The sequence below is a fragment of the Hyaena hyaena genome, unplaced genomic scaffold (genome assembly GCF_003009895.1).
Source record: "Hyaena hyaena isolate Hyena2069 unplaced genomic scaffold, ASM300989v1 scaffold_94, whole genome shotgun sequence".
Taxonomy (NCBI): Eukaryota; Metazoa; Chordata; class Mammalia; order Carnivora; family Hyaenidae; genus Hyaena; species Hyaena hyaena.
This window is the reverse complement of record NW_024080726.1, coordinates 2,773,157-2,797,009: the sequence shown is the minus strand read 5'-3', so window position 1 is coordinate 2,797,009 and position 23,853 is coordinate 2,773,157. Positions and strand designations below refer to the sequence as shown.

Here is a 23,853-nt window from a genome sequence, read left to right as displayed (position 1 = left end):
AAAAACTTTTAAAAAATGAAGATATGTATCATGTTCTGGACTGAAGATTCAATACTGATGTCAATTCTACACTGATCCATAGATTCAGTGCAATCACGGTGAAAATCCCAGCAAATCTTTTTAAAAATAGAAAAAAAAAATTCAACATTTTGCTCTTTGAAAGACACCATTACAGAGAAACAGTCACTAAATAACTGTACTAAAAACAATTCAATTTTTAAAAGTGGGCAAAACATACTTCACAAAAGACAATATACAAATGGGCAGTAAGACATGAAAAGATGCTCAATATGACAAACAGGAAATTCAAATTAGTCTCAATGAATGAGGCACAAATAGACATCATTAGTAATGTCAAATGCTGAAGAATCTTTAGCCTCAATCAAATCTGTGTCCTTCATCTAAATAAAAACAGCGAACAAACAAACAAATCTCAATGAGATATCACTACGTACTCATTAGAACGGCTAAAATTAAAAAGACTGACAACATGAAGTCTTACGGAGAGCGCTGGAGAACTGAAATTCTAACACACCACTGATGGGAACGTAAAGTGGGACAGCCAGTTAGAAATGTGTTTGACAGTTTGGTTTTTTTAATATTATTTATTTATTTATTTTTAAGAGAGACAGAGATAGCGTGAGTGCGGGAGAGGCAGAAAAAGGAGGAGAGAGGGAATCCCAGGCAGGCTCTGTGTCAGCCGGAAATGGGGCTTGAACCCACGAAACTGTGAGATCAAGACCTGAGCCGAAACCGAGAGTCAGACACTTAACCAACTGAGCCACCCAGGTGCCCCTGACAGTTTCTTAAAAAGCTACCCACACACATACACTCTGCCATTTCACCCCTCGGCATCTACCCAAGAGAAAGAAAAATGTTTATCTACACAAAGCCTTGCATAACAATGTTCATAACACTTTTACTCATAATGGCGGCCAAAAGATTGGAAACAACACAAATGTCCATCACCAGACGAATGGATAAAATACTGTTACTATCACTACACTGGAATACTACTCAGCAATAAAAAGGAATAGAATATTGATAATGCAACAACATAAATCTATCTCAAACTTATTACATGGAAAGAAGCCAGACCCAAAAGAGTACATTAAGATATTATTCCATCGATACAACATTGCATTTGCAGAAAATGCAAGCCAGTATATGATTTGAGAAGAGAAAACCTATCAGTGATTGTCTTTGTCTGGAAGCTGCAAAGGGTTTTATGAAAGGACACGAAGCAACTCTGGGGTACTGGAAAAGTCCTCTAGATCGCTGCAGTAATTCTGTCAGTATATACACCTGAAAACCCATCACACTGTATATACTTAAATCAGAGCAGCTTACTGTATATAAATTATACCCCAATATGTTGTTTTAAGACTTATACACTAAAAATCCCGTTTGTGAATAATGAAGGAAAAAACTGAGTCAAAATGAGAAATGCAGAAGAGCTTATTTTTAAAATGGCTCCATGTAACTGTCACAAGGAATTAACAGCTCAAGAAGCTCTATTAGTGGTGGCAGTTTTAAAGATCAAACTATTTATTTAAATGTATTTAAATTTCAGTAGTCCTACTCAAACATTAAACACACTATGATGTGGCTGTACTGTATAATTTCATATACTTTAAATCTCTGTATGGTCCTGAGAAATAGGAAACAGACACAGGTTTATTCTAAATTGATAAATTCCTAAACTTGTTTTGACTCTATGCTATACTCTAAGAAAAAAATAAGTACTTCTCACATGACAATACATTTATCTTTTAAATTTATTACTTAACACAGCTCAAAATCATCATTACTCCAAGGAAGATGAAATACACATTAACTCCCCATAATCTTTTTCAACTCGCTTCACTTTTCATTAAGAAGGCACCTATAACTAAATCTCTGTGAGCCAGTACAACAATTAACTGGCAAAATTAAAACAGCCATTAAACTCCTCCATTCCTCACAAAATGAACAAACGACAAAGGCACTGGGATTGCATAACCCCAGACACCTGAGCCATTCTGGACACGCCCAGACAGGAAAATTTCAAATGATGGGAAGGCAGTTTCACAGAAATAAAAACTCGTTAAACCAAAAGCCCTCTGGCAAAGCTTAAGAACTTCAGAAGGAACTTGCTACAAAGGATCATGGGCAAAAAGAGCTCAAAATTATTTCTGTATAGAAGTAGAATCTGTACAGAATCCTTAGAGGGGTTAAATAAAAGAATAAATCCAATCAATTCAGTAAAGTGCCAAAAATTGACATTTTATTAACTATGGCAACATCTTCATTATTTAAAAATTCAACTGAGCAGTACAGTTGTGAAAGGGGAATTTTTTTCATAAAGCTTTTATGCAAAAGACTCCACACAGGGGCACCTGGGTGGCTCCATCGGTTAAGTGTCTGACTCTTGATTTCGGCTCAGGGTCGTGATCTCACGGTTCGTGAGTTGGAGCTCGGCATCGGGCTCTGTGCTGACAGTGTGGATATCTGCTTAAGATTCTCTCCCCCTCGGGGCGCCTGGGTGGCTTAGTCAGTTAAGCGTCCGACTTCAGCTCAGGTCATGATCTCGCAGTTCGTGAGTTCGAGGCCCACATCGGGCTCTTCAGCACAGAGCCTGGAGCCTGCTTTGGATTCTGTCTCCCTCTCTTTCTGTCCCTCCCCTACTCACACTGTGTCTCTCTCTGTCTCTCTCAAAAATAAATAGATGTTAAAAAGAAATTTGTTTAAAAGGAAAAAAAAAGATTCTCTCCCCCTCTCTCTCTACCCCTCCCCTGCTCACATTCTCTCTCTCTCTCAAAATAAACAAACATTAAAAAAAAAAAGACAGAAAACAAGCTCATATCAAAGAGTTACTTTGAATAAATGCACCTTCGTGGGTATTCTGAATTCACACTCACAACACAACACCTATCACAGCCACTAATCTGAGTCTCCCTTTCCTCATCCAGAAAATAATCTCAAAGGCCCCCTTTTAGCTCTATCACTATGTGTTGAGAGTAAAGACTCCTTATAAAAAGCAAAATCCTAAGTGTGAAAGAGGTGAGAAAAGGAAAGAAATAAACATATGCAACTGCTCTGTCATCTATCATGGGGCCCAAGCCAGCAAGATCACCTAACCTCTGACACGTGAGACACCAGTACCATGTAGTGCTCAGGAAACAACTGCACCAGGAAGAAAACTCAGCCGTATCTATCTACATGTTTCTCTGAAAGCAAGCTGTAGAGTAGAAAGCTCGCTAAGTTGGGAATCTGGGTTATTTTCTAACCTCTGTTCTGAACTTTTCAGATTGTTGGCATTCAACATCATCTGACTTTCCTGAGCCTTAGATTCTTATCTATTTAGAGACTGGAACAGATGATCTCAAATGTCCCTTCCAAATATAGTGACCTCTCAAGAAAAATGAAAAACAAAAAAGGTGCTTCCATTACATTTAGTTGATCATCAGGAGTTGCTCAGCCTATGAGCTCAATATCCTCTGTGAACATGCACAGCTTTACTAATACATCAGAAATGCATAACCATTCATTATTACTTCATCAGATTTGATGATATCACATTAATTTTCCTACACCTCCCTATCGGATGGATTCCAATGTCAAGCAGGTAAACTGGTGTCAGTGATCATCTCTACAGAGCGGTTCCGCTCTGTTCTGCACCGTGTGCGCTGCAGGAAGGGCGGAGGAGGGATCCTGAAGGACGTCATGAAACGACTCAGTACCGTTAGGCTCACTTGTTACATTTTACTTCAGATTTCTTTAAGGATTATTGTGTTTAAAACTCAGTTCTGGGGGGGAGGAGGGATGGGCATGGAGGAGGACACTTGTGGGGATAAGCACTGAGTGTTATGTAGAAACTAATTTGACAATAAACTATTTGTAAAAAAAAAAAAAAAACAACAACTCAATTCTGTTGTATAATCATGTGAAATATTTACAGGGCTCCAAAGCCGTATCTATAAAAAAGCATACTCATTCCAGGAAGTCTGGCTTCTTCTCTATTCCATGTACTTTCAAATTCACGGTCTAAGAGACAGAGAAAAGGGCAAAAAGGTATGGTCTCTGGATTCACATCTTGAGTGTGTGGCCCTGGCTTGTGACTGAATCGCTCCCAAGTTATTTCCTCACGTCTACGATGGTGATAATAATAAAACCTACTTCAGAGGGAGACTGTGAGGATTAAATAAGATCATCTGTGTACAGTGGTCAGCTTTGTGGGATCCCGGGGAAGATCAACCACTGGTATCGGGCTCTCATTTGAGGCTCAACACAATCCTGGGGCACAGACGCAGAAGAGGAAATGAACCTGGAGGCACCACATCCCTGGATCAAGGTTGTGGGGCCCATGGCTGAGACCACAACCCATCTTTCAATCCCAGCGCTACGCCACAGCACTTGCTCCCAGGATTCTAGGCTCATCCAGCTTACATGGTCGCCACACCCCCCACAGCCCGCACAAGGGAAAGCAACTTCCTCTCCCCACCCCCGACCCCGACCCCCGACCCAGAGCAATTTCACAAGACTTACTGTGTTCAGTGCGTTGAGGGTAGTGTCATCCCGAGATGCTGCAACACAGCCATCCTCTGTGGAGCCTCCATCACACATTCCTGCGAATGCTGCCATGCTCCTTGGAGGACAGGAAGGGAAAACATCAGCACGGAAATTTCAATCCTCCATTTTCAGAGTACATTTTCAGCTCAGACCGAATTCCATTACTACATGCATGATAAGACAGAGTTCTCAGTCCTGTTTCTGCTCTCGTTAAAAAAAAAAAAAAAAAAAAAAATTATTTTTGGGGCACCTGAGTGGCTCAGTCAGTTAAGCATCCGACTTCAGCTCAGGTCATGATCTCGCAGGTCTGTGGGTTCGAGCCCCACATCAGGCTCTGTGTTGATGGCTCGGAGCCTGGAGCCTGCTTCAGATTCTGTGTCTCCCTCTCTCTGACCCTCTTCTACTCATGCTTTGTCTCTGTCTCTCAAAAATGAATAAATGTTCAAAAAAATTTTTTTAATTTATTTTTATTTTTATCTTTTTGTTTGAGAGAGAGTACAAGCAGGAGAGAGAGTGCCAGTGGGATAGAGGTAGAGAGAGAGAGAGAGAGAGAGAGAGAGAAAATTTTAAGCAGTCTCTGCTCTCAGGGCAAAACCCAATGCAGGGCCTGATCCCTTGACTCTGGATCAAGACCTGAGCCAAAATGAAGAGTCAGATAACCAACTGAGCCACCCAGGCACCCACCAAAAAAATTTTTAAAGTACCTCTACACCCTTCACACACACAGAAAGAGAAATGTTATATTTACTCTGGTCCAATTGTGTCATTTTCTTCCCACATTTGACCAGTACTCAGATTTTAGTTTAGAGCATGAATAATCTACAGCTATTTGCCACCACAGCTGGCAAGAAGGGTGCATGGGTGGCTCAGCTGGTTAAACATTCAACTTTTGATTTCGGCTCAGGTCATGATCTCGTGGTTCATGAGGTGGAGCCCCATGTTGGGATCTGCAATGACAGTCTGCTTGGGATTCTCTAAATAAATAAGTAAACAAACAAACATTTAAAAAAACCGTTGACTAGAGTACAATCTTTTCAAATAAAGATTATATTTTCAAAAGAAAAATATTTTGAAAAAAATTAAATACCCTGAATTTGCTTATTTCCCTTCCTGTAGGCGAGTTAAAAGTGGGAGAGGGGATGAAAAGAATTCTCAGCAGCCGCCAACTGCACCAAGGCAGCCTCGCGTCTGCACGGCACAGCTGAAGAGAGCTTCACTGAAGTCACTGGCCTGCTCTGCTGCTTGCCTCACGCCCTGCTGATGCTGCGAGGGGTCCCAGAAACTGCCACACATGCAGGAGGGCTCTCTGCCCCCACTTTGATGTACAGGGACAGAGTGAAACTTATCTTTTACATTTTAGGCATTTGTAGGTTAGTAAGTTCTCATGTAGATGAGTCACAAAAACACCAAGTTGAGGTCAGGGATCAATGAACAGCCTCAAGTAGAGAAATCTACAACGGGATTTTAAGATGGGCTGATGATCTCTTTACTCAGCTGTATTTAGAAGTGCTGATAATTGCATGTGTGGCTTATGGTGTTTCCCTTCTGAGAAGTTCTAAAGTCTGATGCGGGGCAAATATTAAGAAACAAAAGTGACTTTACCATGGCAAACATTTTCTCTGATGAGAAAAATCAATTCATAGGGCCTAATTCAGAAGGCAAAGTGGGGAGGAGTCCTGTTACCTTGCTGCCCTCAAGTACATAAGAAGGTCACAGTCATTAACTCCAGGCATCCAGACCAGTTCCTCATGTTGGGTCACAGTGTCACCATCCGGAGAAGGGAACGGTTGCAAATCGGGAAGTTTGGCCTGTAGGACAGGGATGGAAAAGTCAGAGTCAAGGCACAATTTAAAGAACTGCCTTAACAGGCAGGCCACGGAACAGATGCCGCAGCTTACCAAGCCTGTCTTTAGACAGGACCGAAATAACAGAAAAACCGTGAGTCATTGAAACCAGCCTGTAGCACATGTCAGGATCATTTCCCCCCCGCCAAGAAGATCTCACAATGGACGGCTTCCTCGCTACTTAAGGAGAAGCAAACAGTGTCAAAATAAACCAGTGTCAGCATGACCCAAAGAATAAAACAGAAATAGACACGTGTGAATAAAAGAAATTATAAAACAAACCCTCAGGAGATAATAGTTCCCTGATAAAGAAGGGGAAAACACACACCTTTCCCAGGGACCACGTTTACAGAGAGACAGATACAAATAACAATACAAATAATGTCACCTGAGGACATGTGCTGAACTAAGTTAATGCTACTCTCAAGAGAGTTGGTAACTGCACCGTACTCATGGCAAACATAAAAAAAAAAAAAGACACAAAATTGGAGGTAACATTAAAAACACGGTTAGACTAAATGGTGGTGACAGAAATCAGGACCAATAGCAGCTTCAGGAGGAGCGGAGCTTGTGAGGCGGCAGGAAGGAACTTTCTGAGATGACCCAACTGTCGGGCCTTGACAGAAGCATGGCAGCAGACGGGACAACCCGCATAAGACCTCACCAGTTCGCTGTGAGTGACGGGAACCTCAGCAAAACAAACAAATAAATAATAAAAATAAAAATAAAAAGGTTTTAAAATATTTGCACAACAGAGCTCAGCAAGCCAGGCTCTGAGGCCCCCGTGGGCCAGAGGTGCAAGGGCTCCGGCACGTTCTCACCCTCACTGCTGAGGCAGAGCTGGGGGCAGCAGGTACCACGACTACCACACCCAGGAGACGCCTAGAAAACGTCAACTGCCTGCAAACTACGCATCTTCTCATTGTCTCAAGTGACGCGCATGGACATACCAGTCTAACATTATAAACCAAGAGCCACAGTTAAAAAGCTCCAGGGTCTACAGAAACCAGGCAAAAATTAAATGAAGCAGCGCCTAAGGCAGCACTGCCTAAGACAAATAAGACGAGAGCTACAAAGTTCACTTTAAACTCTCTCGTATCCCCACTGCACAGACACGGCCTCCCAGGGTGGACCAGCCACACTTCAAGTGCTCACGGCCACACATGGCAGTGGCCCTGGCGCTGGGTGTGCAGGCATCAGGCATTGGGGAGTAAGGGAACCCGCCTGAAATGGAGACAGTGCCGCCCCACCCTCAGAAAGCAGCCAAGCAGGAATGGGAACCAGTACTTGTATATCTTCCGATTTTTTCCAAAGTCCAGAAAGTTTTATGTGAAAGCTTGTATTCAAGTTTTTAAAACAATTTTGTGGCAAAACACACCATGAGCAGATCGTGTGGCTCTACGGACACCAGTCTGCCTCCCAAGAAGTCTCTGGCACCTCTAAATGCGCATCGAGTGCTGACGTTCTCCAAACAAGGATGTTCTTCTTTAATTTAGTATTGACTTTTATAACATTTAATTGGGTGCCACTGCTCAACACATAGTGATCATACTGAAATAAAATTTAAAACACAACAGATACTCATATCAAAAGGTCTTTTTAAAAGTTTTTCTAAAATTTATTTATTTTGAGAGAAAGCAAGAAAGACCGAACATGAGTGGAGGAGGGGTGAGGGGGGGTAGATGGGGAGAGGCAGGGGGGAGGGGGGGAGAGGGGGAGAGAGAGAATGAATCCCAAGCAGGCTCCACACTTTGCACAGAGCTTGATGTGGGGGTCAATCTCAAAACCATGAGATTATGACCTGAGTCAAAATTAGGAGTTGGTCACTTAACTAAGCCACTCAGGTGCCCTCCAAAGGTCTTTTTTGACATTTGGTGCTGAGCTCTGCTTCCTAGTACCAAATAGGGTACCTGGTGTAGCAGCTCCCTCAGGGTTGTTTGTTCAATTAGTTAAACATTGTTATTATTGTGGGAGAGGACAAACCACACCCCCAAGAGAAAAATAAGCTGGAAATATTAGTTAGCTTATGGAAAAAGAAATGCAAATGGCTCTTAATGATAAGAAAACATAGTTAAAGTTGTTGATAAAAGAAACGCAAATCACTGAGATACCATTTCCCGTCTATCAGACTGACATAAATCCCACACTGTGACAATATACAAGGCTGTGGTGTTAGCACTTGCATCAAATGCTAGCACAGATACAAAAATGGCACAATCTCAATAGAAGGGCATTTTGTAATGTCTTCACACTTACAGGTGCACTTGCCCTCCAAGCCAGCCAACCCCTGTTCTGGGGATATTCCAAAGATATGTTGGCAAAAATATAAAAATCTATATGCTCAGGCCATTCACTGCAGCATTACCTGTAACAGCACATGACTGGAAGCAACCTAAATGCCGAACAATAGGGACTGGAAGAATAAATTGCTATATCTACGCAACGGAGTTCCATGAAGCAGCAGAAGGAAATGAGGAGAGCACTACACACTGCCATGGAGCGAACAGTGGGATATATTGTTAAAAGATTAAAAAAAAGAAAAAGGGGGGGGAGGCGCCTGGGTGGCTTAGTCAGTTAAGCGTCCGACTTTCGCTTAGGTCATGATCTCGCGGTTCATGGGTTCGAGCCCCGTGTCGGGCTCTGTGCTGACTGCCAGCTCAGAGCCTGGAGCCTGTTTCAGAGTCTGTGTCTCCCTCTCTCTCTGACCCTCCCCTGCTCACGCTGTCTCTCTCTCTCTCTCTCCTAGAAATAAATAAAACACTTAAAAAAAAAAAGCTGTTTCTGAAAGTGTGTATATTATGCTACCATCTATTTAAGAACAGAGGGTCAGGCAATGAAAATGAGGATAAATCAAAACCTTAAATTAAAAAAACCAAAAACAATCGTTCATTGTAGACAGAAAGAATATGTGGAGGGGACAGAGATAGTAGACTTTTTTGAACATACTTTTTCCTTTGTATGTTTGACTTTAGGGCCATGTGAATAACCCTATAAAAACAGAATGAAATTTAAAGAATAACAATACCTTAAAAACTGTAAGGCAAAATGAAATAAATGCACCAACTACATATTTAAACTGGTTCCTCTGCAGAAATTATTTCAACTAACTTTAAAACACATAATCATTTGCCTACACAGCCCTAATGGGATATAGTCTAAGGCCGAAAAAAATTTAATAGTAAGCTGTTTTCAACTATATTGTTTGTGGCAGTATAAGTATTATTATCCTGTGCTATTATATATGTCTTACGGGATTAAAGTAAATGAATAATTATGTTGGTGTCATTTGAAAATGGGATCTGAGACATGGTGAAAGATACACAAACAAATGAAAGATAGGATTAAATATAAAACCCAGATAAAAATTTGAATTGGAATAAGAAGTATCAGAAAGAATCTACAATATATCTTTTATAAACTATATAGGAAAGAAAAGGACATATTTCCTAATCTGTTCCCTGAAAAGGTCTAGAAACAAGTAACCAACCAACTCGGTAACAACAAACACCCTGGTACCCAGGCAAAAACCGTCACTTCCCACTAAAACAGTAAGGGTGCCTATAAGAAAAGTTTAGTTCTAGATCCAGGGCAGGGGCCGCACAAGATGAGACATTAAAATCATGCCATACCAGTTAGAAGAACCCTACAAAGACCAATGGGTTCCATCCAGTCAAAAGGACATGGAAGGTAGCAGGAAGAGGCTCCTACCGGCCCCAGGATGGACAATTTAATCATCAAGAAGAATAAGGACAATGGGGGGCACCTGGGTGGCTCAGTGGGTTAAGGGTCTGACTTTGGGTTAGGCCACGATCTCAAGGTTTGTGAGTTGGAGCCCCACACCAGGCTTGTCAGCGCAAAGCCTGTTTTGGATCCTCTGTACCCCCCCTCTCTTCCTGGCCCCACTCTTGAGTGCTCTTTTTCGCTCTCAAAAATAAACATTAAAAAAAGAGTAAGGACAGTTGGTTCGCAGATAAAAAATAATTTAAAATCCACTGGTGACCACTGGAAGATGCTGGGAAAAACAAGTTAATATTTCTGAAAACTGGTAAACAGAAGGAATTGAACATTTATCTTGCCTTTCCTCTGTGATCCAGGTGCTCAAATAGTTGGTAAGGGGAAAGCTTTATTTATTCACCTCACAAATAAAGGAGTGATGGGATTAGAACATCGCCATTTTGAAGGGTAGGTCTAAGTAACAAGTGAAGGCAGCAAACTGGCCTTACGAGGACACGCACACCTCTCGGTAGACAGCCACAGTGCCCCCCACACCGGGGACAGAGGAGCAAACACACAGGAGATTAAACTTCTAGATTTAACTACTCATCTCCAAGATATGCCGAGGACAAGGGGACAAGTCTAACGACACATAGAGATGCAATCAGCCGGGTCCAGACTGCGGGGCGCCCGACTGGACACTCAACTGCTTCAATATATACACTGAAAGAGGGGAAAATAAGAACAACAACTGAATTAAAAGAGATTTAAGAGACCCATCAACCAATTGCAATGCAGGGCTCTTATTCACATTCCCATTTCAACTGTAAAAAGAAAAAGGAAATCTGGCCCTGGTAGGCACTTAGGAAATTGCTAATTTTTATTAGGGGTTACATACGGTGATTTTGTTTTTTGAAAGGGCTCTTATCTTTTGGGATATTTACAAGTAAAATGATAGATTTGTGAATCATTTCAAAATAATGGCTGAAGGGGTGTGAAGGAGAGAATAAATGAAACACGTTTGATCATAACCTGATAGGTGTGAAAACTGAGTAAAAGGATTAGGGGATTTATTGTACTATTCTTTCTTGACTTTTACATATGTTAATGTTGAACCTAATAAAAAAAATTAAAATTTTAGGGGCGCCTGGGTGGCTTAGTCGGTTGAGCGTCTGACTTTCGCTTGGGTCATGATCTCGCGGTTCGTGGGTTCGAGCCCCGCGTCGGGCTCTGTGCTGACTGCCAGCTCAGAGCCTGGAGCCTGTTTCAGTCTGTGACTCCCTCTCTCTCTGACCCTCCCCTGCTCATGCTGTCTCTCTCTCTTAGAAATAAATAAAACATTAAAAAAAAAAATTTAAAAAAAAAAAAAAAAATTAAAATTTTAATAAAGAAAATACTGCCGGTTAAAAAAAAAAAAAAAAAAAAGTCCTTTTATATTTGGTGTTCCAGAACATGTCTTTTTGGAAAAAAAACAAAACTTAATAAATACATTTAAAATCCGATACAAAATAAAAGAAAGTACACTTAGTGAATCTAAGTATACAAAAGTCTAAGCAAGAATTTAAGTATTTTTTACTTAAAAACCACTTTTTCTGTTATGGCAAGGCAAAACAATCCGTAAAATAAAACTTTTGTACAAAGGTCCCAAGGCACTAGAAACACAACAAGGAAGAAGAAAATGGGTGGGAAAAGACAGTGGCAAGAGAGAGAGAGGGATACGTAGCCACATGCTACCAGGTAGGGAAGGGATCCCGATTAACCTGGAACTCCGAGGCCCGAAGGCATAGAAAGTACAGTAGAGAAGTGGTAGTCCGACCCCCCCCCCCCCACAGGCCACACCAAGGACAGGGTACACGTGAACGGGGGGGCATGAAGGGGAGTGTCCACTTGCAGCTTTTTTTGGCCCGTCTCAGTTATAATCCTAGTTCTGGGATGTGAAGTGTCCACTAGAAATTAGATGCCTCTGATGGTTTCTGTGTTTTGGCTTTAATATTCCTTCACTTCGTAATTTCTTTCTCATTACAGAGTTAAAATAGGTTCTTAAAAATATGAGTGGCATACAAGAAATGCTCAAAATCCAGTGAACAAGTCACCTGACTACTGAAACCTTTATGTCCTCACAAAGGACACTTCTGTAGTGCATGGTGGCCGTATGGCTCACTCCCAGCATCCAATCCAACTACAATGACAGTCCATGCCGGTCAGGCTAAGTCCATTTTCCTCTCAGTTTAAAAATGGGACATATGACCGAGTCCATGGCAATGAGATACGGGGACTACTGGTGACCTTCTAGAAGAGTGCTTCCTGTTCCTAAGGGGAAGAGAAGGGTAATCCCTTTCCTCCTCTCAACATCTACTATATTTCATTCACTGTAAGATCCACCATTATTTTAGGGCATTTCAAAAAAAGAAATACTGCCAATTAAATGATAATCCCACTATAAAATGTATAATAAAGCTCGATATCAAAGACAATCAAATGTGAAGCAAAGAAGTACATCTTGGAATCAGTAAAATTCAGGGGCGCCTGGGTGGCTCAGGCGGTTAAGCATCCAACTTCAGCTCGGGTCATGATCTCACGGTTCATGGGTTCGAGCCCCGTGACAGCTAGCTCAGAGCCTGGAGCCTGTCTTCAGATTCTGTGACTCCCTCTCTCTGACCCTCCCCTGCTCACACTGTCTCTCTGTCTCTCTCTCAAAAAAAATAAACATGAAAAATTAAAAAAAAAAAAAAAAAAAAAAAAAGCATCCAACTTTGGCTCAGGTCATGATCCTGTGGTCCGTGAGTTCAAGCCCAGTATTGGGCTCTCCACTTTCAGCACAGAGTCTGCTTCAGATCCTCTGTCTCCCTCTCCCTCTCTGCCCCTGCTCCCACTCAAGCTAGCATGCTCGCTCTCACTCTCAAAAATAAATAAATGTTGTTTTTTTTTTTTAAATTTTTTTTTTATGTTTTATTTATTTCTAGGAGAGAGAGACAGCGTGAGCAGGGGAGGGTCAGAGAGAGAGGGAGTCACAGACCGAAAGAGGCTCCAGGCTCTGAGCTGGCAGTCAGCACAGAGCCCGACGCGGGGCTCGAACCCACGAACCGCGAGATCATGACCTAAGCGAAAGTCGGACGCTTAACCGACTAAGCCACCCAGGCGCCCCAAAAAATAAATAAATGTTTTTAAAAAAATATCAGTAATATTCAGCTACCGCCTAAGAAAGAAGACACCAAGACGGGGGGGGGGGGGGGGGGGGGGGGGAGGAGGGCAAGTGGGCACCAAGAGGACCATACAGAAGCTGAGCACAGCCCTGGTCCTGTCTGCCCAGGATATGATGTATGTGAGACTGAAAACAACCATGTTCAGCCAGAGTTTCCTAGTCCTGCCTGTCAAAGCACCCTAACTGATCTGGGGGACAGAAGGGAAGAGGAGGGACAAGGAGAGAGAGGTGGCAAACATGCCACTAGTCGTAGTACCCTGAACCAAACATGAGAGGACACAAGCCAGGACACAACAGGCTGCTAACAAAAAGCTTAACCATCTGGACTCTTCCGAAGAACACCGGTTTTTACAAAGTTAAAATGACAGTGTGTAGGGACCAAACGTCCACCAATAAGTAAAAATATAAATGAAATGTGGTACATACAAATGATGAACTATTCAGCCTTCAAAAGAAATTAAATTCTGGTTTGTGTTACAACAGGGGTGAACTCTGAAAGTTTTATGTGACACAAAAGCAGCCAGACAGGTGGGGCCCCTGGGTGGCTTAGTCTGACTCCACCTTAGGTCATGATCTCGCAGTTCATGAGTTCGAGCCCTACGTTGGGCTCCCTGCTGACAGCTCAGAGTCTGGAGCCTGTTTCAGATTCTGTCTCCCTCTCTCTCTGCCCCTTGCCTACTCACACCCTCTCTCTTTCTCTCAAAAATAAACTAAAAAGTAAAAGCAGCAGCAGCAGCAGCAGCAGCAGCAGCCGCCGCTGTCGCCGCCGCCGCCGCCAGGGAGAAGGACAAGTATTGTGCAATTCCATGGATATGAGAAACCCAGGGAGTCAAATTCACGGAGACAGAAAGCAGGACAGGGGTTGCCAGGGACTTGGGGAGGGAGATGGGAGTTAGTGTTTAATGTGTACAGTCTCAGTTTGGGAAGATGAGAAAGTTCTGGGGGTCGATGGTGTGGTGGTGATGTCTGCGCAGCACTGAACACCACTGAACTGTACACTTAAAAATGTTTAGAATGGTACACTTTATATTATATGTATCTTATAACACAATTTTTAAAAGGTATGCGATGATCAGAAAAAAAATCTCCGCATTTATATAAAATTGCCTAAAGCATTACAATTCTAAGTCGCTGCTCAACAGGATAAAGGGCTAGCAGAATAATAAGAAATAAAACCCCACTAGAAAAGCTACTAAAATTGGCTTTACCTGATGGCTAGGACCGACACGGATTTCTCCCTGGGTGCTGTTCAGCCTCCTGTTGTGGAAAAAGCAGATTAGGTTAGCACCATATAGTTGCAGCACAAACATTCACACATTTTTTTCAAGGAAAGTAATTCACTTGAAATAAGTGAGGGGTAACACAGGAAGAATTAGGTTCCCAGTATTTCCAGTGCTGCCCTGCACATGTGCATGCTCCCAACCCCCCTACACATCTCTAAAATCGCCTTCCTCTAAAACATCCCCTCACTGCAGCTCCCTGTCCTGAGTCCCTACCTATATCACCAGGGTCCTTCACACCTCAGAGGGAGGTGCATCGCTACAGTAGAGGTTTCTTCCTTTCAAAATATTTCTCGTGCCCACTGGGTCATCCATTCAGCAATTTTTATTATTAAGTACCTATTATATGCTCAGAACTAGCCTAGATGTTGTGGATAAAGCAATGAACAATACAGTGTCCCTGCCTAACTGGAATCTCTACGCTCATTTGGGTATAAAACAAAGAAACAAATAATCGGTCAGATGATAGTAAGGGCCAAAGAAGTAAGCAGATAGTGAATTACGAAATATTTCTCCAGTTATTTATACAGGACAGTCAGCAAAGGCCTCATTAAATAAAGCAAAACAAGCAGAGATGTGGGAATGAGCCCAGCAGGTCTAAGAGGTGGAAGACTTTGCCTCGTTTCCATCTATGTCATTCTTACCGCACTTGCTCACCCTCCCCTGCTCTAAATTCTAACCATCAGGTTCCTTTTAGAAGCCACTATTTCTGGGAAGTCTTTCCCAATCAACCCATTTCACCCCACAACCCCCACGAAGTGTAGACTGTCTTCTCCGTTCACTCCTTCCCGGAATGCTCGTGGCCTGTCTTTCTGTCCTGGGCTCGCACAGGTACGCGCTGGGATACGGGGACAGACAGAAACGCAGGCCACGCCCTCCCGGGGCTCCGCTCCCAGCTCCTGGTTACTCTGGACTGTGGGCTATCCCAGGACGCCCCTTCTGTGCCCAGGGACGAGTGTGCTGTGTTGTACAGCCACGTGGCATCTGCAGTAGTGCCACGGAGAAGGCTGTGCCACAGTGAGGGCCTCCAACGGCGACTGGTGGACCCCACTGCATTGCAAGTGTTACAAGCAGCAAAGGACCAGGGAGGCTGCGGGTCTCAGGTTGGTCCTCCATGGAGCTGGTCCCCCGTCATCACATGTGAAGTTGTTAAAATGAATTGTGGAAAACAATTATTTCCTTCAGGTCTAATACTTTCTTCTTTTGACCCAACAATTTTTCTCACAAAGAGTCTTATTTTGGGAAGGCGGGCAATAGATACGACAACGGAAGGGAGAAAACTAAACAACAAGGAAAGAAGACATGTGGCCCAGTTCTTAAGAGGCTTCCTCTACAACTACTCGGGGCAGTGGCATCCATCCCAAAAAGCCACAACAGGTCCAATCGCTGCATTTATAAGCATAAATCGTCTCCAGAGGAACAGGGTACAGAAATGCCCAGGGAAGTGACCAACATCAGGCAGGGTTCACAAGGAGATGACAGTGCATGGAGGGCTTAATTTCCAACCACTTCACCTCTGAAGTGAGCACCGCAGCAGGGCAAAACAGGACTTCTCAAGGTGGGGGGACCCTGAAGAAGTGGGACACGGTGGGAGAAAGGCTTGCATTAAGTGCTAGCTTTGATCTACAAGGCATCTTCATTTCCCCACCGGGAAAATGGCATGTTGAAAGTCAAGCCAAAAGATGGACAATTCTAGTAGGTTCATGTAGGAATGACACGCTGTTTTAGGAGGCATAAGAGGAATGGAATAGGCCAGGAGGCTGTTTAATCAGGAGTATGTTAAGAAAAACAAGCGGTCAGCATTACCAACCACTTCCTTTCCAGCTTGTCCTTTTCTGTCCCATAACCAGCTCCGAGCAAAACCAGCTACTTAAAAGCTCTCTCCTCTATTTCCAAATACTTCCCAAACGCTTGCCTGCCTACACGCGGGTGGAGCCAAATGTACCACCTGAGACGGTTTTGGCCATGGCCCATGTTGTGCCCATGTCTCAACCTCCAGGTTCTTCTGGAAGGTCTAGACTATGCCAAGGTTCTCAAGTGGGTGCCTATGAAACCATTTCCCCATCACCGCTACACACCCACTGCTAAGTCCTTGATAATTCCAGGACAAACATTCCTGGTTTGTTTTTAATTTTTTTTTTATTTCTTTGTGTGGTTTTAAATATCTTCATCAGCCAGTATTATCAAAACTTGTTCAAAAGTGTGCCACAATAATAAAACAAACACTTCAAATGCCTTATTGAATAGAACTCCTTGTATCAATAACAAAATAGATTGATAGTTAATGCTAATAATAATTATACAAGTGAAGGAAAACAAAGGTACTGAGGTTCTTAAGAGCCCAAATTGGAAACTGTTTCTCTCATTTTTGTTTCTATTAAGGAAGGGTACTAACAAGGTCAGTAGTTTTAAAAGCCCAAAATAAAACAAAGGACCTTTGAACATTAAAAATCAATTTTTACAACAAGGGGCGCCTGGGTGGCTCAGTCAGCTGGGTGGCCAACTTCGGCTCAGGTCATGATCTCATGGTTTGTGGGTCTGAGCCCCGCATTAGTCTCTGTGCTGACAGCTAGCTCACAGCCTGGAGCCTGCTTCGGATTCTGTGTCTCCCTCTCTCTCTCTCTCTGGCCCTCTCCTGCTCATACTCTGTGTCTCTCTTTCTCTCAAAAATACATAAACATTTAAAAAAATGTTTAAATCAATTTTTACAACAGAATTATTTCCTAACCACATGCAACTTTTCTTTTTTAATTTTTTAAATGTACGTTTATTTTTGAGGGAAGGAGGGGCAGACAGAGAGGGAGACACAGAATCTGAAGCGGGCTCCAGACTCTGAGTTGTCAGCACAGAGACTGACACGGGCTCAAGCCCATAAACTGAGCCGAAGTCAGACACTTAACCAACTGAGCCACAAAGGTGCCCCAACCATGTGCAACTTTTAAATATTAGGGTTTCACAGAGCAGGAGATACACCAAAGTTCTTTTTGAGGAGGATTAGGATCCAAGGTAAGAAAACAACGGCATTAGCCTACTATTTGCAGGACCTCCTGAATACAGAATAAATGATAGAAATGGTAGAAATGTCCTTTAGGCCCAAGATGAAAAGAGGCAGACAGCAACATGCCTCAGTACAGAGGACTGGATGTGTCTGACAGAAAACCTGTCAGTGTATGAACTGGAGATGTGTGACCAGAAGCAGGCTTCCTGGGAAATGGCCAGTGCGCAGGCCTACCCACGATCCAGTGTGCAATCGCCACTGTCCCCTCTTCTGACAGCATCTGAATTCCACATTAAAGGACACGCTCCTCTCCTGCTGCCTCCCTGCTGCTCCCTTCTTCCGGACTGCTCCCTCCATGGAGCACTACCTGCAAGCTGCACTGTCAGAGGATGACACTCTGCGATGACTCATTTGGACATTTCCCTCCACTCACTATGGTACTGGAAGCTTCTAGAGCAGAGGCACTGACAGTCATCTCGTGAGTCTCCCAGAATCTAATACACTACCTGCCTGGCATTATTATGCATTCAGGACAAACTTAAAGTGCACTGGTGGCATGAATATTTCCAGACTACTAGGTTGTAAAACTTGACGAAAATCACCAGGAATTATTATTTAAATGCAGTATCAACAGCTTGTAGAAAACACTCTTAATAATCAGATGCTGGCCAGTGCATATTTCCTTTTCCTTATTAACACAGTTCCCAAACTTTTGGTCTTAGAAACTCTTTATAGTCTTTAAATTACTGAGCATTCCAAGGAAGTTATATTTATTTCTGAGAAATTAAAAAAAAAATTTTATGTGTCAATAAGCACATCATATATTAATATGTATAATTTATTTTTATGAAAAATAATTGGTTTAAAAAATTTTTAATGTTTATTTTTGAGAGAGGGAGAAACAGAGTGCAAGTGGGTGAGGGGCAGAAAGAAAGGGAGACACAAAATCCTAAGCAGGCTCCAGGCTCTGAGCTGTCAGCACAGAGCCCGACGCAGAGCTTGAATTGGTGAACTGTGAGATCATGACCCCAGCCAAAGTCAGGCGCTTTAATCAACTGAACCATCCAGGTGCCCCAGAAAATAACTGGATTTAAACAAACAAACCAAAAAACTTAGAGAAAACAGAGGCACTGTTTTACATTTTTTGCAAGTCTAATATAGGACTTTAATAGAAGACCACTGGATCCTTATATCTGCTTCTACATTCAAATCTGTTGTAATATGTTATCTTAGTTAAAGTATATCAAGAAAATATAGGCTCTTTCTTGGCCTTTTGGCTAAGATCAAGTGAAGAAAATCTAGCCTCACAAAGATAATGGTTGGAAAAGAGAAGGATATTTTAATAGTCTTTTTGATAATTATGGATATTATTTTTTACACTACCCAAAAAGTCAACAAGTGATCATTCCTTAAAGGTTTTTACACAATGTGAAACTAAAACCTTCCCTATGATTTTTTTTTTTTTTAATATTAAAAATCCATTAGTCTGTCTTGGCCTTTCAATGGATCCTTCCACCCAGGGATGATTTTTGTGATCTCAGCCACAAGTTAGATGGAAAATACGAGATGCCATATTTGTCCTTCAATTAATAACAATGATAGCTCACACTGGAGTATTTTCTGACTGTTCTAGGTGCTCTACGGTCTCAATTATATGTATTCATTCATTAAATTCATATTTTGATATTAATGAAAGCATTAGTAGTGACAGCCACAGAAATTCAGATCTTGCTCTATATTATGTTTGAAATAACACAGCTACTGAGGAGTTTCTGTGTGATGTGCAGTGTTGCTAAATTAATACAGGAGGCCTGGGCAAAAACAGGGTGGTCATCAAGGAAGTAAGGAGAACCCAGACCATGGACAGTGTAAGTCCCAGTGAGGTTGGGTAACGAACACACGGAACAAGAAACCAAAGATGGAAGTCCTGCCCCAGGACAGACACCGCCGGACAAATCCCTGTGCACCCTTAGCTCTGCCTCAGGGTCTCACCTGCACTGCGGTACATCCAGATGCCCTGCGATTGTGTGGCTAACACCAGCAAAACAACAATGCTAGTTATCAGTGCGTGCGGTTGATGCCAGGTACACGTTATTTCATTATTCCATGGCAACCCTGTAAGGCAGTATCTCCACTTCATAAATAAAGATGACAGCACTAATTGTAATATTAATAAAGAAACATATACAGTGAACATTTACTACATACCAAGCATTCTAAGCTAAGCAAATTCTATATATTTTCTAAGGATGACCCTGTAAGGGAGGTGCTATTATTATTACCTGTCCAGAGAAGGAAACTGAAGGCTGAGAGTTATGAAAGTGCCCGAGATTACAAAGCTAACAAGTGGAAAACCAAGATTCAAACTCAAGGTTAGTCTGAACTGAACTTTAATTGACTCTAAAGTCCAATTAAATTACCGAACCCAAATCACACAAGTACATACAGAACCAGTACAAGCAGTCCTATCCTCTCTCCTTCCTGGATCTTCATCTCAAGCACCAAAGCAAGACAGAATTATCAAAAAGAGTTTCTGTTTAGTTTGAAAATCATGTTAGAAGAGAAAACCTATTATAAGGCCAAGTTACATAACACTGTCAAAATAACAAAATTAGAGAGATGGAGAACAGATGAATGGTTGCCAGGTGTTAGGGGTGGGGGAGCGGGAGGCCGGTGTGGTAAGGACCAGAACTGAGCGGCGCAGCGGGCACGTAACGTACGCAGACCGCACACACGCCGTCCTGAGGCTCTGTCCAGGCTGTGAGCAGGGCTGGGGAAGTAAGTGAAGGGCACGTGGGAGCTGTCTATAATATCTTGCATCTTCCTGTGAAACTAAAAAATTAAAAGTTAAAAGTTTTTAAAAAGTCAAAAGAAGTGGTTGGCTGAACTATGTATTGCTGACAGACTGGACAGGAGAGAGCCTGATTAACCGACTAGTAGACTCCCCTGCGATGTACTATAGACAACTCAACAAGTAACTGAAGAAAGAATGTCACAGTTAATAAGAAAGGAGATTCAAGGAATTAACTCAAGTCACATAATTCTTTCTTCTCTGTGTTTACTAAGGGTTCTGGAGTGAGCTCATCCTTTGTGAGACACCCTTAACTGAATCATAGTACACACACACACACACACACACACACACACACACACAGAGAGAGAGAGAGAGAGAGAGAGAGAGGAGAGAGAAGGGGGAGAGAGAAGAAAAGAAGGGAAAAAAAAAGAATTGTCACCATCGTCACCAGCAAGAAGGCATTTCTCTGTGAGACTAATGTAAATACTGTATGTTTTTCAAAACAGTTGAAGCTCGGTCCCCATTATTCTACAAATCTTTGCTTTGGACTATGAAAATATAGCCCCAGAAGCCAAATTACAACAATAATGGCAAGTCACTGTGTTTATTCCTTGAGTATTAAAAAAAAGAACGAAATTCATTGTATATGAAATCTGATACAAAAGAAATCCATGTAACAAAGCAGTATCCATGGCAACTACAACTTAATATTTCAGTCCTCTTCAGCTGCAGTGGATTAAATAAAATGACAAGATGTTCCCTTTGAAAAGTAACCTGTTACCATGGAAACGTTTTAGTCTAAGAAGTAAACAGGGAATGGACAGAAAGGAGCAGGAAGCCTGTAACGGAATATCAAAAAGGGAGAAGCATCTACGCAAAGGAGATGAGAAAGCCGGCTGGCTAGATGCAGGCTGGGGGAGGCGAGGGTCTGGGGAGATCTCTACATGACTGTGTAGAGGACTTGAGTCCACAGGGGAGGAAGAGGGACAAGGGCACGGGGTGCCAGGGAGAAGACACGAACTGGTAGAAAAGAGGCCTTTTACAGGGAGCCAGCATGAATTCCCATCATAAACCAGGCCTGGTCCCCGACCCGAGCCCAGCACGTAACCGTAGTGTGGCCTGCAGCCCACTCCCCGAAGTCTGAGACTGTAACTCTCCAGTCAGACCCCTTCTCTGTGGCTGATGCTACGTGTGAATGAAATCACTATGCGGTCTTCCTGCACCTGTCCTTCAGGTCACAAGGCTCAGAGAAGAGGGAATTATCTTTTCCATAAGATGTTCAGTTGAGCAGGAAGACTGACATGAAATCAACACAAAGAAGACTCTAGAAACTCTACTTACTAGCTCATTCAGAAATTGATCGCAGAAACAGACTGCAGGTCCAGAACGAAATACACCAGATTTTAGAAAAGTTGAAAGGCAATTTATCAGAATCATTTTTTGTGTAAGAAGGGTTGTGGGCAGGAGTGAAAATGAGGCTAATAAGAAGGAAAACTAGAATAGCACGCAGGGTTTCTCAGATTTCTCCAGCATGAACACTCATTTCCAAAGCAGTCTTTAACAGGACTGAAATATCTTTAAAGTGTGACATAGTATCATAAAAACCTGTATAAATTGTGTATGCTATTCCAGAACATACTCCCGTTTGTTTTAGGAGAAGAAATGCCCCAAATCTGAGTAAAATCACAGTGCTTGGTACACCCTCTGAGATGCCCCATGGCTGGGAGGGTGGGGATGTCACATACACCTGGGCCTAGAGGCTCAGGCCCAGGGGATGAGCACAGACTTCAGAGTCAAATGCACCCCGGTTAAAATTTCAGTACCAATCACTTCTCGGACTTTTGGCTAAGATCAAGTGTAAAATTCCCGTACCAAAGTTTTATTAGCTTCAATGTGACCTAGAGGACACAACTCAACCTCTCTGAGCCTGTTTCCTCTTCTGTGAGATGAAGTTCATAATGACTAGTGTGCAAGGCTGCTACGAAAATAAAAGAGGACCTACGGAGAGAAGCAGCACCGTCCTGCTGCACACCGGCCACCGCTATTATTAGCGCTAAGCCCTGGCGGTGGGTGACAGCAGGAGCGGATTCTCTACCAGCAGTCCCCAAAGCACCACCTACTTCTCTTCAGCCCTTGTCAGAGGCACGATTTTATATTCACTTTTTGTGATTATTTCCTTCAGTGTCCTGCTCTTAGATGGAAAGCTCCCTGCAGGTAAGGAGCCAAGTCTGTCTTTAGCTCAACCATTATACCCCAGGGCCCGCTGGCGCTCACTGAATATTTTCTAAATGAATAAATGACTCCAATATTTTAACTCAACTATTGTTTAGTCATAGATAGCAACTAAGCTCTTTGGTGCAAAATTAAATCGTCACCTGTGACAGAAGGCTAGCCCTCCTGTCCAGCAGAAAGAATACTTTGAATGAATACTGAATTATCAGACAGAGAGAGAGAGAGAGAGGAATATCCATCAACAATTGAAAGAGTTACTGTTCAGTTTGCAGACACAAATGCCAAGGTCAACAGAGAAACCCATCAAAATCCCAAATCAGAATATTTTACATTTTCTCTGATGGAAAGTTCCTTAGAGGCCATGTGATCTAATCTCCTAGCTTAACAGAAGGAACCAAGGCCTGAGGAGATAAAGGTGCTCTTTCAGGGGGCCACAGTGAGTTAATCAGAGAGGATTCCAGGCCATAGAAGTAGCTCTTCTTTCCACAGAGTCCCCCTTAAATAGAAGTCAGAGTCCAGAACTAAGAATTTAGGCACTGGCTGAGGTATAAGAAGTATTTCCATGCTGACAATAAGACATAATAAATGTGGCCTCTATACAAAGTATGTATCATGGAAAAAGTGGTAAAAATTTTTTTTCTAAATACATGAAAAAGTATCTCATTTCAAAATAGTCATCAAAGCCCAACACAAACCCATACTCACATAAATGATGTTTTAGAAAACAGACTTATTTTTTAAATCCCACTGCAACTGAAATAATTTATAAAGCAGCAAGATTTGAAATTAAGCCAATCTCCTGACCAAAAATGTTGCCGGCATTCTGCACACTAAAAGCAAACTTTATAAAAACAGAAATGTAGCATCCCCAGAAAAGGAGGGACATTGGACTATAAGTAACAATGTCTTCAATGCATACATGAGTATCTCTTTGTTCCCACTAGGAAGCCTCTGGGAAATACTATGAAAGACATGACCATTGCCTTATGCCTCTTCACTGTGGTGGTGTGAGTATGGGGTGGGGGGGAGGGGAGGAGGAGCTCACGCAGGTGGGAGGGGGAGGAGACACACATCACATCAGAAAGAGGTAAGAAAAGAATAGTGTTTAATGCTGAACACAGTGAACATTTTACACAGCATGGAAGTAAAGCTTCCAATGGAAAACACCCAAAGGGCGAGAGAAGAAAGGAAATCGGTAAGTGGCAGTTAAACACATTGGTCACTAATTTAATTACCAT

At 42.5% G+C, this 23,853-nt stretch overlaps 1 protein-coding gene across 5 annotated transcripts in view; it reads right to left on the bottom strand.

Moving 5' to 3' along the window:
• Positions 1-23,853, bottom strand: part of RERE (arginine-glutamic acid dipeptide repeats) — a 432,865-nt gene that overhangs the window by 114,465 nt on the left and 294,547 nt on the right. For all 5 annotated transcript variants that reach the window (XM_039234929.1, XM_039234928.1, XM_039234930.1 and 2 more), the window contains 3 exons: positions 14,520-14,568; positions 6,235-6,359; positions 4,528-4,627 (listed from right to left, as the gene is read on the bottom strand). In XM_039234929.1, the coding sequence (XP_039090860.1) occupies positions 4,528-4,627; positions 6,235-6,359; positions 14,520-14,568 (274 nt within the window). The remainder of the gene's footprint in view (positions 1-4,527; positions 4,628-6,234; positions 6,360-14,519; positions 14,569-23,853) is intronic.